The sequence below is a fragment of the Ahaetulla prasina genome, chromosome 1, assembly GCF_028640845.1.
Source record: "Ahaetulla prasina isolate Xishuangbanna chromosome 1, ASM2864084v1, whole genome shotgun sequence".
NCBI lineage: Eukaryota > Metazoa > Chordata > Lepidosauria > Squamata > Colubridae > Ahaetulla > Ahaetulla prasina.
The window spans coordinates 113,114,035-113,129,053 of NC_080539.1; the positions used below are offsets into that span (position 1 = coordinate 113,114,035).

Genomic DNA, 15,019 nt, shown 5'->3' on the forward strand with positions numbered 1-15,019 from the left:
ACTATAGAGTAGAGATGATCTAGAAAACATTCTTCTGGTTGCAGAACAGTACAAGTAATCCTTGAGTTACAACCATAATTGAGCTTCAGCAAAAACATCATTAATCACAGTCATGTGACCACAAGACACTGTAAATGACCGTAAATGCTGACCAGTTGCCAAAGGTCCAAAATATTGTCATGTGACCTCCGGGGGTGGGGTGGGGGCTGGACATCAGAACTTCAAAACTACATCAGAATTCTCTTTTTCAGGGTCCATTGTAACTTTGAATTGTTACTAAGTGACCAGTTGTAAGTTGAGGACTACCTGTATTCTCCCAGGCATACATATCTTTTTTTTTTCCTTGCCGTTTTTTTAGCAACATTTTTTGGAAGTGGTTTGCATTGTCTTGCCTAGGGCTGAGAAAGAGAGGGATTGGCTCCAAGTCACACAGCTGGCTTTATGACCAAGGCAGAATAGACTCACTGTCTCCCAGCTTCTAGCCCAGGGGTAGTCAACCTTTTTATACCTACCACTCACTTTTGTATTTCTGTTAGTAGTAAAATTTTCTAACTGCCCACCGGTTCGGGGGGAGATGCGTGAGCTATTCTGGGACGAGGCTCTTTTGTTTGCGGTTGCACTATAGCGCCATTTAGTTTCACTTATGTAACGTGAACTAAACTTATGCTTGGGCGATACAAATAGTATATTTTCAGAAATTTAAATTGTCACGGGAAATTTTATGAAAACCTAATGAAAATGTTTTTAAATAATGCTGTGAAATTTTTTTAAAAAGTCAATTAAATAAAAAAAAGGAAAGTGCTTCAATATCGGACAAAACCCCTACCGCCCACCATGAAAGCTGGAACGCCCATTAGTGGGAGGTAGGGACCAGGTTGACTACCACTGTTCTAGCCTAATGGCTTTAACCACTACACCAAACAAGCTCTCATACATTTTTACTGAAATGAAAATATATTTCTTTTAAAATGTCATACTGATATTCAGAAGAAAATTGTAGAGTAGGAAGTGGCATTTAAACATCAGATCTAATCCCCCTGCTTAGTAGGAAAAAACTCTGGTCAAGTTTAACTACTGGTTATGCAGACATATCTGTGTACATTTTTGGTTGGTTTACCATTGTCTGCCTTTGGAAATTTTTCAACTTCCCGTGTAATTTACAATCCTGGGATTTATTGGCAGACTGTCTTATATGCACTGCAACTGTGCTAAGCTTTCTTTGAGATTTGGCTAATTTTTGAAACCCCTTATGAGCCCTACATAGAGCTAACTTTCATATGTCATTGTAAAGAAAAATTAAAGAATACATTTTTCATTTATATAGTTGTATTATGTATAAGCATCACTGAAGTGCTGCACAAACTCAGTGGCACAGCTTCTCGGTGTGAGATATTCATGTCTCCAAAGCATAACCAATAATGATGAAAATGCAGAAAATAAAAAAAATATATGTTAAATTTTCAGTTAGCTTTTTCACTTCTATAAAGAAAACATTAGACAGAAATATTGCAGATTAAAGCTTCTATAAAATGTGAAATAGTTATATTTCAGATATATCTTAAAGAAGGAACATGGATTTTGTACTTTCCAAATATACTCATGAAGTATATTGGCTATTGGCTGTTTATTAATGGCTGAGCACCTTGATAAATGTTATAAATGTATAAATATGATAGGAAGGTAGACTTTTCTTATTTTCTGATTTATTAATGTTATTTTTATGCATATTTTTGTGCAGGTTCTGGGTGGATCGTATCATCAAAGTTATCCAGCTACAAACTTTCAGGACTATAATAATTGGGAGTCCCTGATGAAAATTAAAGAAGGGCTGTTAAGGCAAAAAGAAATTGTGATTGATAGGTAAGTATATCTATTGTATCCTCAATTTGCTTCAGATTTGCCTTGCAAAGCAAGGCAGCCCCTTATTTTGTCATCTTTGGGTAGTAGGCTCTGGGCTTTGAGTAGTGGGCTCTGTTTTAGGTAATAGAAACACATTTAGAGTTTCTGGTGTATAACTGTACCTTTATATAGCAATATAGTGGTAGTTGTATATTATCTTGTGTATATAATGTATGCACAATTTTGTATACTTTTAAGTTTTGATTTGTATAGTTGTAATATTTTAATATGTTTTAATTATTTTTCTACTTGTTTTTATACTTTGTAAGCCCTATAGGAAAGATAGGTGGCATAAAAAATAATAAAAAATAATAAAATAAATGTACTCTAATGCTGAATGTTTGATCTTTGGTGACCTTTGTCAAACCATAACAAAGCTCTGTATTAAACTACACTGATATATAAAAAGTATTATCATTAAACAAGATGCAATTAAAATTGAACAGTACTATGGAATTGATCTATTTTCGCTTAAACCAATAAGCATTTGTCAATGTGTTGTTTCTGAAGGTTTGTGCACAGCATTTGATGCAGTATGGTTGCCTATATCCATATTTATTCATGGGACCCTGTGTAGTCTTTTCTTACTTCACATTTTTATGAGTCCAGTAACCTTCCTTTTGGTGTATCTAGGTATTCTTTGCTTTTCAACCCTTCATACTTGCATGAAGAAAAGCACATAATAATAACAAATGCATATGATTAAGTATGTTAAAAAAAAGTGACATCCATACTGAAAACATTATGTCAAAAGTATGCCCTTATATAAGTTTTGGACTGTGATTGGCATTTCCTTGATACAACAAGATAACCACTTGGTTGTCCATAAGGAAATATACATTCTCTTTCTCAGCATGACTTCTGGTCAGGTGGATTGATTGAAAGATAAAAAGGGTTCATGAAGATAATTCATTAAGAAATGTTGACAGTTTAATTGAAATTGTTTATAAAGCACCAACATTAGATGCCTGTAATAAAGGTGTAAAGGCATGAGAATGTTCCTACTGTTCTGCCTAACTGCCATATGATTTAGTTTTACTTTATTTTTTATATTGTCTCATTATTTTCATTATTTAGTAATTATCAAACACTAAATTTTAACACTAGAGGGAGTACTATGTTCTTGCATGGTTTTTGCATAGTATTACATTTGTGCCTTGTCTTGGCTCTCTTGAAGATAACGTAGTCTATGCAACTACTTCTTTACAGTACTTTCAATTGTTTTGACCTTGATTGGCCATGGCATACTACACATTTCTACTGAAGTGTCCGTGCTAATACTGGCACTGTTTATTGGCAAGGATTATCTATAATGGTAGTGTGAATAAATTCCAAATGCTAGACACATGACATAAGTCCCTGAAAATAATAGCATTTGCTGTGTTCTCGGTTAAACAACAGAGTGGTGTTCAAAAGGCTTTTTTAGGGAAGGTAAATTCAAAGGTTAAGATTTGGAGGAGTAAGTATCATTCCACATAACAAATTAACACTTGAAATTCTGAAGCAGCTGCTGATCATCATAATAGAAATAGGATGATCATTGATCATCATTAATAGAAATATGGTTAACATTGTGAGTCTGTTGATTAAATGCATGGTTTCTGTTCCTCGTAGAGTTGTATTAGCTTTGATTTGATCAGTGGCAGAACAAAGCCATATTGATATTGCTTGACACATAATTGAGCCATATCAAAGAATTGGTTTTAAATTTAATATGATTAAATTCTACCATAGAATTCCTCCTAGCAAATCCATTGTTTGTGTGAATCCAGTTGCCTCATACTCTGTTGAACTGCATGCTATTTGAATGTACTTTTAAATATTCAGAAACTTCAGTTCAATTTTGCACAGTTATGCTGTTTTATATGATTGCTTTTTTTTTTACTGCCTAAGATATATTGGGGATGCATTCCAACATGGGTTACAGGGTCCCACTTGTTCTTTCTAAAAGCCATCTAACAAGCAGCTAATCTAATTTCTTATGATTCCACCAAGCTATGCCCTTTTGGAAGGAATGTTACTGTTAATCAGCTTCAGTTCTAATTCCAAGTACTAATGCCAAGTACTAATACTATAATGGAGAGGGAATGCTCCCTATTAGTGTTATAGAGCTATTCATTTTATAAACCTTTATCAGGCTTGTAGAAACAGTGCTTCAACCCTTTGTTCTTTTATTGCTGAAAACTTAGGCACGCTTACTTAAAAGTAATCCTTTTTTTAACGGAATAAAAATAATTCTGAAGACATTTGTAGGACGGCTGAAGATTATTATCTTGTTTTGAGTTTTGGAATATGCTTTTCAGAGCTGGGTAATAAAACTAGGCATCATTGGTAGCAAAGGCATGCCACAGTAGTACAACATCTGATAGCACAACATATCCTCTCGCCTTCTTGAAGGCCCTGTGACTTCTCAGTTATGTACCAGAGAATTGGCATCAAACTGAAAGAAACCAAGGGAAAGTTCCATTGCATGAGTGGATACCCACTCACACATAGTTGGACTTCTTCCACTACTCTAAATCTGGCTTCACCAGAGATTTATATCAATGAAATATATACATGATGTTTTTCATTTGAGAAGACAAGAATTAATATCCAGAATAAATTAAAATAAATATTTTCTATTCTTATCTTATGCTTGGTCAAATATGACAACAATTTCACTAAAGCAAAGGCAGTAAGAGATAAGTTTGATGTAGTAATTAAGGCACCAGGATAGAAACCAGGAGATTGTGAGGCACAAAGCCAACTGGGTGATATTGGTCCAGTCATTCTGTCTCAGCTCTAGGAAACAGGCAATGGCAAATCACTTCTGAAATCTTGCCAAGAAACCTTTCTCATTTAAACATGAAGCTGGTATTTATTTACCTGTGTTATACCATAGCAATAATAGCAAATAAAATTATATAAAATATATCTGAATACAATTACATTTGACTTCAAAATAACGAATTGGTTATTGAACTTTTAAAGAAGATAGTGCAGGCATGGAATCAAATTTAGTAGCTGAAAATATTATTGAACCTGAATTAACTGTTTAGTTTTCTGAATGTAGAGTATAGACAGAAATTAGTTCATACTGTATAACAATTGAACACATTATTCTGAATTTGACAGCTGTATATAAAATAAGAAGGAGCCCCCTAATATTTCAAGTTTGTCCATATTTAAGTTACATCTATTGAAAGAGACACAGAATCAATACAATTTCAATCAGCATCTATAAGTAAATATTATGTGTGTGGAGAGTAAATGTATAACCTGTTTATCTGCCACCAGCTATCAAATAAATTATATGCAGTATGTTTAAAATACCATATATGTAGAGGAGAAAAGAAAGAAGAATCTTGGGACTGGTTTTTGAAATAACCAATTTCAGGCTTTATTAAACCTATTAGGAAAAAAATAAATTGAATCAGCATTTATAATTAACAGGAGGAAAGGAGGGAGAACAAAGTGGCCTCTGTGTTCCAGTATAATAGTGGAGAAGCTGTACAAAGAAAATAACTATCAGCATGAGATATTTTCTTGGCTTCTCAAGGGAAGATTTATACATCTCCAATAAAATACAGTTTCATGTGAAAGGGAAAAAATGGAAGTGATAAAGAGGAATAACCTGTAATGAATCATAAAATGCAATACCAGCTGAACAGCCATCAGTATATTTTCTATGTGTGTGCACACAGATAGCTATTCATCTTCATGTAGCATAATCTTCTCTGCATAAAGTATTCCAAGTAGCCATAGGTACATTAGCTGACTTCTGTTTATGGAATGCCTGTTGCTGTAAACAGAACCTTGCATATCATCACTGCTACATCAGCCTAATTGTGTAACGGGGAAACAGCATGTGGTACTCTGATTTTTATTTAAGGTTGCTATAGATTGATATTACAAGATCTGTTCACTAATGTTAAAAATTTGATGTTTGGCTTTAGTCACAAAAACAAGAGATATTTAGAGAAAAGATGTGAGAAGAGTGACCAGCTCATAAAAATTCAGTCAAGAAATATGATCAATATTCTGTAAGAGATCAGCATTACCAAATTGGCAGTTGTCTTTACAGGCCTAATAAATTTCCTTCCAGTAGTGGTTGCCTTAGTAATAAAACAATGTGCCAGTATGTGGCATATATATTAGGAGAAATATATCTGTAACGTACAAAAGTAGATCTTTAATGGAATAAATGCTACACTTTGCATAACAAAATTGCCAAGAGTATGTATCCTGACTGATGGGATAGAAATGCAATAAATAAACAGACTTACATCATAATAGAATTAAGAAACAGTCTTCTTGTCATTAGGAAGGTAGTAGTGCTAGTATGAGGCGTGTTGCTTGGAAAATACAGTGGATTATTGTGGATGGGGCATTCCCAGATGAGGAAAAAGATGTATGAATAGTATTTCATTGTAGATTGAATATGAATCAGTAATATGGTGGGATTGCCAATGCAGTTTTGGAATTCATAAGCTTAGATATAGCTTGCATATGACAGGAATATTGACTAACAAGAGGTAACCCATGACCAGTTTCATCCTTAATGAGACTTTTAAGACAGGAATAGCTAGATGCTATTTTATATAGTTCAGATCCTCTACCAGTACAGAACTAACAGACCTTCACATTTTAGATGACTATATACAGCACAGTGGTTTTATATCATTCTACCCAACCCACCAGAGTGGGGAGGCAGGGAATTCTATGGGTCCCCTTCTAAGGAGGTCCATCTAATGGGAAGCCTTAGTGGCTTCTTCCCTGTAGAGCATCATACTTGAGATCAGATTGGCCCCCACCTTGACACTCTTTTGCAAGTCCCTGAAAACTTGGTTTTGCCAACAGACCTGGGGACCCCACAGTGAAATGGAGCTCATCAAATGACTTATTTGATTGTAGTTGCCAGGGGGTGTGGGGAGGGTTATTGCTTTTTATTGTTTTCATATTGGGTTTTTTATCTTTGTAAGCTGAGAGTGAGTGAGTTGGGCAGCCATATAAATTTTCCTAAATAAATCAAATAAATGAAATTCACATTTAAATCACAAAAAAACCTGTACAGGGGGGTATGTCATGACATAATACCCATGTATCTCTTCTCTGAGAAGTTAAAAGAAGGTGGATTGTATACATCATGTTGATAGGAAATCACAGGAAGTAATAGGTTTACTATCACTGTGCATTGCAGACTTCATCTCTAGTATTGTGTCCAGCACTGATATCGTATATTAAGAGGATTCAAATAACCTGTAAAATTCAGAGAAGAAGAGTTAGAATAATCAAAGGACTAAAAAGAGAGTTTAAAGGAATGAGGAATGCTTGATCATGAGAAGAAAAGACTGAGGATACAATAGAATTCTTTAAATACAGTATCTGAAATATGTCAAACTGAAGAGTAAGACATGTTCTCCATTGCTCCATAGTGCAGGACATGAAATAATAGATTGAAGTTACAGGAAAGTAAATTCTCATTAATTGTTAGAAAAGGCTTCCTGGTACTCAGAACAATTTGGCAGTGGAACTAGCGGGCTCTTTATTCACTTAATATGGTATGTTCAAGCAGAAGCTGGATAGCCATCTGTCATGGAGGCTTTAATTGGAATTCTTGCCTCCAGATGGGAGGTGGACTCACTAGCTTAAATGCCCAATTCCAACTTTATAATTATATGATTCTAGATGCTTTGTAAGGAAGGATCTTCAGATTCTAGGATAGCACTCCCCAGACATATCCTCCTGGAACGGCATGCAATCATCACCTCTGCAACTATCCATGTTAATTTCTTCTTATTGGATTCAGTGGAAAGGATATCGATTGTTTGGATCTCTCTGCTTCTCTTTGGTAGTTACAGAGTTATTGCTTCTGTTTCTATCCATTAAAGAAAGAAGACGGACACCTGTAGCCTGTCTAATTAATTAATGAATCACAATTAATCAACGTTTACAGGAGTTTGTCATGTATGTGCAGCTTACTTTATCACTGAGAACAAATGATTGTAATGGATATTTTACTCTCTGATAAGTGCAATTTAACAAATATCAAAATGATTGATATTTTACTGTGTGATAGGTGCAACTTACTTTGCAAAATGTGATCAAATGAATAGGGGCTTTCAGCAAGGAAGTTAGAAGTACCTTAGAAAGAAATAATAGAATGAAATGATTTTTTTAAAAAAGGATTTAAACAGCTTAACTAAAGTAAACTAACTTTTTAAAAAAGAAGCCATGATTGATTTTCAGAGCAAACCATTTCATTTTGGTATGTGAATTTGGATTTCTCCATAGCAGAAACTTGAGAACATTTAACAAGTTAAATTTAAGAATCTAAAAGATGCTAGTATTATTTCTAGACCAGCACTGTTGTCATATTATTTCAGTTGTCAAAGGCTGAGTAGATTTCTGGGATCATAGTGCAAAGTGCATGCTGCATTTTTTTTTCTTTTAGTAAAGCCTTATCAACATGGAGTTACATAGTGGATTACTAGTAACAGCTGTTGAGGTACCAAAGGATTATAGCCATCATATAACATTATCAACAATGAAATACACAAGTCATGAGACTTTTATTGTCAGACAACTCCAGAGACTTAGAGGATTATGTACAGAATTGAAGATATTCCTGTAGAGTTTGTTTTGATACGCTTTTTGAATAGCCATCATCTTTTACGTTTTCTTTTTAAGGTTCAAGTCATGAAAATTAAAGTTGTCCTAGCTAATTGCTTAAAAACTAAAGAAAATATTAACATTGATCCATGTTTTTTTTAAAATTAGACTTGAGTATAACAAGTCATCCCTAGTAAGACATTCAGCTGCTTTTGCTCACAGCCAGCAGGAAATCATGCCACTCTAAATCTTGCTGCCATCACAATGTTCTGTAACTTGGATTAGGTCTGTGCCGGTCTGCTGTCCAAACAGCTTGAATGCACAACATTCTAAGGTGGTCATTGTGTTGCTTTCTTTGCTAAAATTACAGCTCCAGGAACACTGGGCATACTGGTTAGAGGAGACTTTTTAGTATATGTAAAGCTTCCTCCAGTTGTTATGCAGAACAATATGGCTACTCCATGCAATATCTTTTTTCCTTTTGCATTGTATCAACAGCTGATTGAAGTTAAAGAAAAAAATTACAAATCAATAAGTCAATTCTTTAATGATCACTTGGTGGCAATAAAAAGTTAGTTTTTTAAAAAAGAAATCTTGCCTGCCACCTGGTAGCTGTCTGAATGTAGTTAAGATGCATCCAGTAGATGTATGCTGCCAAAAAGAAACAGTTTGAGAAAGATAGTTAGCTTGGGCTGGGAGACATAAATTACGTAATATGAAGAAAGGATAATAAGAAGCCAAGAGTCTCCTGGGGGAAGCAGCAACTGGGAAAGGAATTCCCAACTATACAAGCTGTAGAGGTACAAGAACTGAGTTCTTTCAATTGCACTTTCAAGGGTACACATTAAGTCAGGTGAATTACAAGCTACAGTATGTAATAATCAAAAGGTTGTTATCTTGGTATGAAAATCCATGGAAATTGGAATGTACTCATGAATCCAAATTTGTAAGTGTAATGAAAATGTATTGTTATAGCACAAGTAAAATATATAAAAGTTAAATTTTACATACCACTTGCAGATTTCTGGAGATGGAAAATGCATATATATTATTCATTGATGTATACTGGAGAAACATTTTTTGTTCTGAGATAACGTACATTCTGCATTTCCCATTAAGAATGCCATTTACATAAGGGACCTTTCCCTATTTAGATCAACAAAAGAAGAAGAATCCTTTTTTTATTTTTTAAGTGCAGAAAGAGCCGTGAAACCACTGAAATGAATCAGAAGGTTTTCCTAGGCATCAGAGTTTTATATGCTCAACGAAAATCACAGGGACAGGAATAAAATGTTGATCACCTCATTAATATTAATTCAGACAGTCAGTACAAATTCCAAAATTACGTTTGAGATAATAAAATGCTAATTCCATCTCAAATGTAGGAGAGGATGAAAATTGAAGTTGAAAATAAGACTCAAGTGACTTGACTTTTTCCTTTCTTATAATTTCCAGGCAAAACCAGCAAATTAACCTTCTGTATCAGAAAATAAGAGAAAATGAACTACGAGCTCAACAAGCAAGATTAGGGCACATTGTACATTGTGAAGAATCATACCTGAATAGTTTCCAGGTAAGATGAGGTTCTTGATCTGTATTTGTTATTATTAGTCTAATGAAAACCCTAAATAATTCAATATCCTTAAGGACAAGATTATATTAACATTTTAATGAAACATCCTGCTTCCCACATTTTGAAGTATGAAAGGAATTTGATGCATAGTGTAAAGGAGCACTTTTGCATTTGAATATTGTTTGAAATCAGTTCATTATATGTTTTATTATTTCCTTACACTGGTTTCAAATTGGCACATATTATGTTTAAATGCTTTGACATTTAAACATCTAAAATAAAAAAATTGTGATCGCTCAATCTATCTGTCTGTCTGTCTGTCTGTCTGTCTGTCTGTCTGTCTGTCTGTCTATCTATCTATCTATCTATCTATCTATCTATCTATCTATCTATCTATCTATCTATATCTAATCTCACTAATATTATTTATTATTTTATTGTTAGAGGTTTGAGTAGTAGTATGACTTTAAAATACCGATTTTTGATCATATAGGTGATTTTTCCCTTATGCTTTTGTATACTAGAAAGCCTATGACTCATTCGGTCATAGATATTTCCTTACCTAAACAAAGAAACGGACCATAGACAGCCAAAGAAGAAGGAACAACTTCCAAATTCCTGCTGGCTTTCTCATTGATTTTGCTCGTGAAAAATAGGCAGGGAGGGTTAGAAATCATTCCTTCCCTCCTCCTTAGCTGACCTGCAGAACTGTCTGCCACTTTGCTGAGTAAAGAGGCACAAAGGAAGCTATGGGCTGCAAGGAAAACAATATCCCTGCTCCCAACCCCAGAATACCCCTAAGGTCCAATTCAGGAAGAAAGAAGGCTCATCTGTCAACTGCTGGTACCTCGCAATCATCCCTATCTTGCCAGCAGGCATCTGAGTCAAAAATTTCAGTAAGAGAACCTTTTTGAAGAGCCTTCCTTCAGCTGTGTGGTAGTTAATAAGAGCTTCTTCAATGAATCATTTTTTCTAATCTTTTTCTTGTTCTTTTCTTAAACCAGCCTCAGTATGAGAAACCATCAATGCCAGCTCAACTTGCAGACAGATCTTTGACCCAGTGTGAAAGGGAACAGGTTAAGCTTGCATCAGTACAAAACAAGGAGGTGCAACTCAGTGAGTTTTTGAAAGAAATAGTAAACAAATCCAATGAAGATAAAAAGAAAATGGAAGAGAAGGTGAGTCTCATATTGATGTTATTGAATTATTTGATCACTACAATACAAGCATACATTGCTTAGTGGTATATGCTGCATTACAGGCTGCAAATTTATTTACTGGCTCGTTAGATCATTCACTAGGATAATTTTCCAGTTTCATATAATTGAGAGAAATGTTTCTTTTAGATTGCTTTATAGTGCCCTATATTTTCAGATAAAGATAATTGAATATTAGTTTCATTGAAATCATCTGGACAAATTTCTTGTGACAAGTTTCATTGATTTAAGTGGCAGTTAAGTTGAAATGGCTACCTCCAATTCAATCTCTTGTAGGATAAAATTTTACTTTATGTTATACCCTAGTGTCGTGCCCCCTTTTGGCCACCAGGGACCATGGAGAGAGGCTTTTCCTTGGACCGGAGGGGGTGTGGTTTTGCATTCTGCCTCCATCCCATGCTTGTGCCGATGGGGCTTTACGTAGCCCTATTTCTAGCATGCCACAGACTGGTGCCAGTCCACAGCCTGGGGGGTTAGGGACTCCTGCCCTAGTATCTATAGTTAGTTCAGTTTCACCATTGCTTTTTGTGTTACTTATTAAAGTTACAATCAGAATTTGTTTTGTTTCAAATTATAGCTACAAGAGAAAGAAATACTTAAAGAGAAGTTATATTAGTCCTAATAAAATCATATATTTTGGCAAAATTCTGTACAGCTTTGCACAGTGTGAAAATGAAGAAGATATTTGCTAAGCTTCAGCTAATTATGAAATTGGATAAAAATATGAAAATAGTATTGTTTAATCTTATGAATCAAATTGTGCAGCCTATGGCCTTTAGAATTAAATATTTTTGTATTTTAATATTTTATTGATAGCTTTGTATGAACATATATATATATATATATATATATATATATATATATATATATATATATATATATATATATATATAGGTCTTTGGTTGTTCGGGTTTTCTCCGTGTAAAATTGGAAATGGAGAAAACCCGAACAACCAAAGACCTACATACAAACACCCGCGAAAACCTCAGTAAACATACATATATATATATATATATATATATATATATATATATATATATATATATATATATATATATATATATATATATACATACATACATACATACATACATACATACATACATACATACATATATATATATGTTTTATGAGGTTTTTGCGGGTGTTTGTATGTAGGTCTTTGGTTATTCGGTTTTTCTCCTGCATAAAATTGGAAGTGTTTTGGCGACGTTTCAAAGAAGTCTCATTCGTCATCTTCAGGCTTCAACCGTGCTTCTGGGAGCAATGTGTGATCGCAGCTGTTTCTTCCTTTTAACTGCTAGTGGGGTTTGAACTGATTGGGTGGGAGCTTGGCTGTGCTCTGATTGGATGGGGGTTTTTCTGTGCTCTGATTGGCTGGGGGTGTGTCCTGTGTTGGTGGGGGCTTGGTTGTGCTCAGTCTAATCTGTGCTGCAGGGGGATTTGAGCTGGTGAGCTGCACTGCTGCTGTTTGGCTTCGTGGTCGTGCTACATCTTCGTAGTGGGTGTCAGTCTGCTGCATGTATGGATTGGAGGGTTTGAAGTGGCTAATGTTGCAGCTGCGGTCTGGCTTCTGGTCCTTGGTCGTGCTTCCTGATCAGTGTGGGTTTGGGTGTGCTTTCTGGGTGGATGTGTGGTGGTGACATCCTGTGTGGACCTCGTGAGTGTGGGTCTGGTGTCATTCCTCGTGTTAGGGACACGTTTGTCAATAAGGGCAGGTTTCAAATGGCTGGTAGGCGGAGGTATCATCTCGTTTGTTCATGCTGTGTGGGCGTTTATCTCGATGGCTTCTCTGATTATTCTGTTGTTAAAGTGTTCAGTTTTGGCGATAGTTCTGGTCTTTTAAAGTCAATATCGTGTCCTGTGACTTTAAAGTGTTGGACCAGGGAAGAAGTTGGTTCCTCTTTTTTGAATGAGTTCTTGTGTTCTTCAATGCGTGCACTTATTCTTCTGTTGGTTTGTCCAATGTATGTGGTGGGGCAGGCGGTGCATGGGATTTCATATACTCCTTGATTTTCTAACTCAATTTTGTCTTTGGGGTTTCTTAGGATGGTGGATATTTTTGGTTTGTGCAGAATGCTGTCTTGATGTTATGTTTGTGGAGGATCTTGCTGATTCTGTCTGTGGTGCCTTTTATATATGGGAGGAGGGCTGTGCCATTTTCTTGCTCTCTGTCTTGGGTTTTAGTGGGGGTTCTTTTGGATTAGTTTGGTAATCTTATTTCTCTGGAATCCATTGGATGTTAGTACGTTTGTGAGAGTGTGTAGTTCGGTTTTAGGTGTTGTTCGTCAGCTAAGCATTTTGTTCTAGAGATGAGTGTCTTGGCTACGGAGTTGATCTGTGCTGGGTGGTGGTGTGAGAGTGCATGCAGATAGCGGTTTGTGTGTGTTTTCTTCTGGTAGATGGTGTGTCCTAGGGAGCCATTGGGTTTCTTGTAGACTAAGACATCTAGGATAGGAAGTTGGTTGTTAACTTCTGTTTCCATGGTGAACTGTATTTTGGGGTGTAGGCTATTGAGGTGTGTGAGGAAGTTTTCAAGTTTTTCTTTCCCGTGTGGCCAGATTATGAAGGTGTCGTCTACGTATCTGAGCCAGAGTTTGGGTTTGTGATCAGATTTTTCTAGTGCTTGGGTTTCAAAGTGTTCCATGTAGAGGTTGGCAATGACAGGTGAGAGGGTGGATCCCATGGGTGCGCCTTCTATTTGTTTGTATTTTTGTCCGTTATAGATGAAGTATGTGTTGGATAGGCAGTGGTTGGTCAGATCTAGTATGTGCTTGGGGGGGTTATATTTGTTTTGGATAGCTGTCAAGGCTTCTTTGATTGGCACTTGGGTGAAGAGGATATGACATCAAAGCTCACGAGTAGGTCGCTGGGCTGTAAGTTTTGTTTCTTTATGATCTCTATGAACTGGAATGAGTTTTTACATGTGAGGTGATGGATTCTGCATAGGGCTGTAGTTGTTTGGCGAGAAATTTGGCTAGGTTTTGTAGAGGTGAGCCTATGGAGCTGACTATGGGTCTGAGTGGGGTTCCTTCTTTGTGTATCTTGGGGAGGCCGTAGAGCTTAGGGCATCTGGATGATTTCTCTCTGGGAATGGTTCTTTGGTGGATTTCTTTGCTGATGGGGAGGCTTTTATTTTGGATCTAGTGGTTTTCTAGGTAGGTGGTGGGGTCTGTTTTAGGGGCTTGTATGCAGGGTCTTGGAGTAGGTTGGTTAATTTGGTTTGGTAGTCAGATGTGTTCATAACCACCGTGGCGTTGCCCTTGTCTGCTGGTAGGATTATTATGCTGGTATCTTTTTTCAGGTTAAGTAGTGCTGTCTGTTCCTCTTTGGGTAAGTTGCTTTTGGGTGGCTTGCTGCTGCAGAGGATGTTGGTGATTTCGAGTCTGATTTTGTTAGCGTCATCGGGGTTGATTTTGGTCAGGCTGGTTTCAACTCCGCATATAATGGTCTCAGTGGGGATGTATTTTGGGAGTGACTGCAAAGTTGAACTTTGGAAAGGACATCGGTTTCAGCTTTGGTGAGGATCCTATCTGAGATGTTATGCACTGTTTGTTTCATGTGTTGCTGTGAGGGTGGAGGGTTTGTTTCTGGCGTTCTTGTAGTCTTGAGTTTGTTGGTGTGCGTGTCTGTCTTGAGGGTGGTCTGTGTTTGGCTCTCAGACGGCAAGTTGTTTGGATTTGTCCCAAAGTGCCGGGTGCATCTTGTTGCTGAGTTTGAGGTGAAGTGTGAGGAG

General features: G+C 36.2%; 1 protein-coding gene across 3 annotated transcripts in view; it reads left to right on the plus strand.

Annotated features, from left to right (window-relative positions):
- Positions 1–15,019, plus strand: part of CEP85L (centrosomal protein 85 like) — a 124,066-nt gene that overhangs the window by 84,737 nt on the left and 24,310 nt on the right. For 2 of the 3 annotated variants that reach the window (XM_058173061.1, XM_058173069.1), the window contains exons 4-6: positions 1,739–1,860; positions 9,949–10,066; positions 11,071–11,244. In XM_058173061.1, the coding sequence (XP_058029044.1) occupies positions 1,739–1,860; positions 9,949–10,066; positions 11,071–11,244 (414 nt within the window). Of the gene's footprint in view, positions 1–1,738; positions 1,861–9,948; positions 10,067–11,070; positions 12,106–15,019 lie in introns of those variants that run through there. The other variant, XM_058173076.1, reaches the window with a different exon arrangement.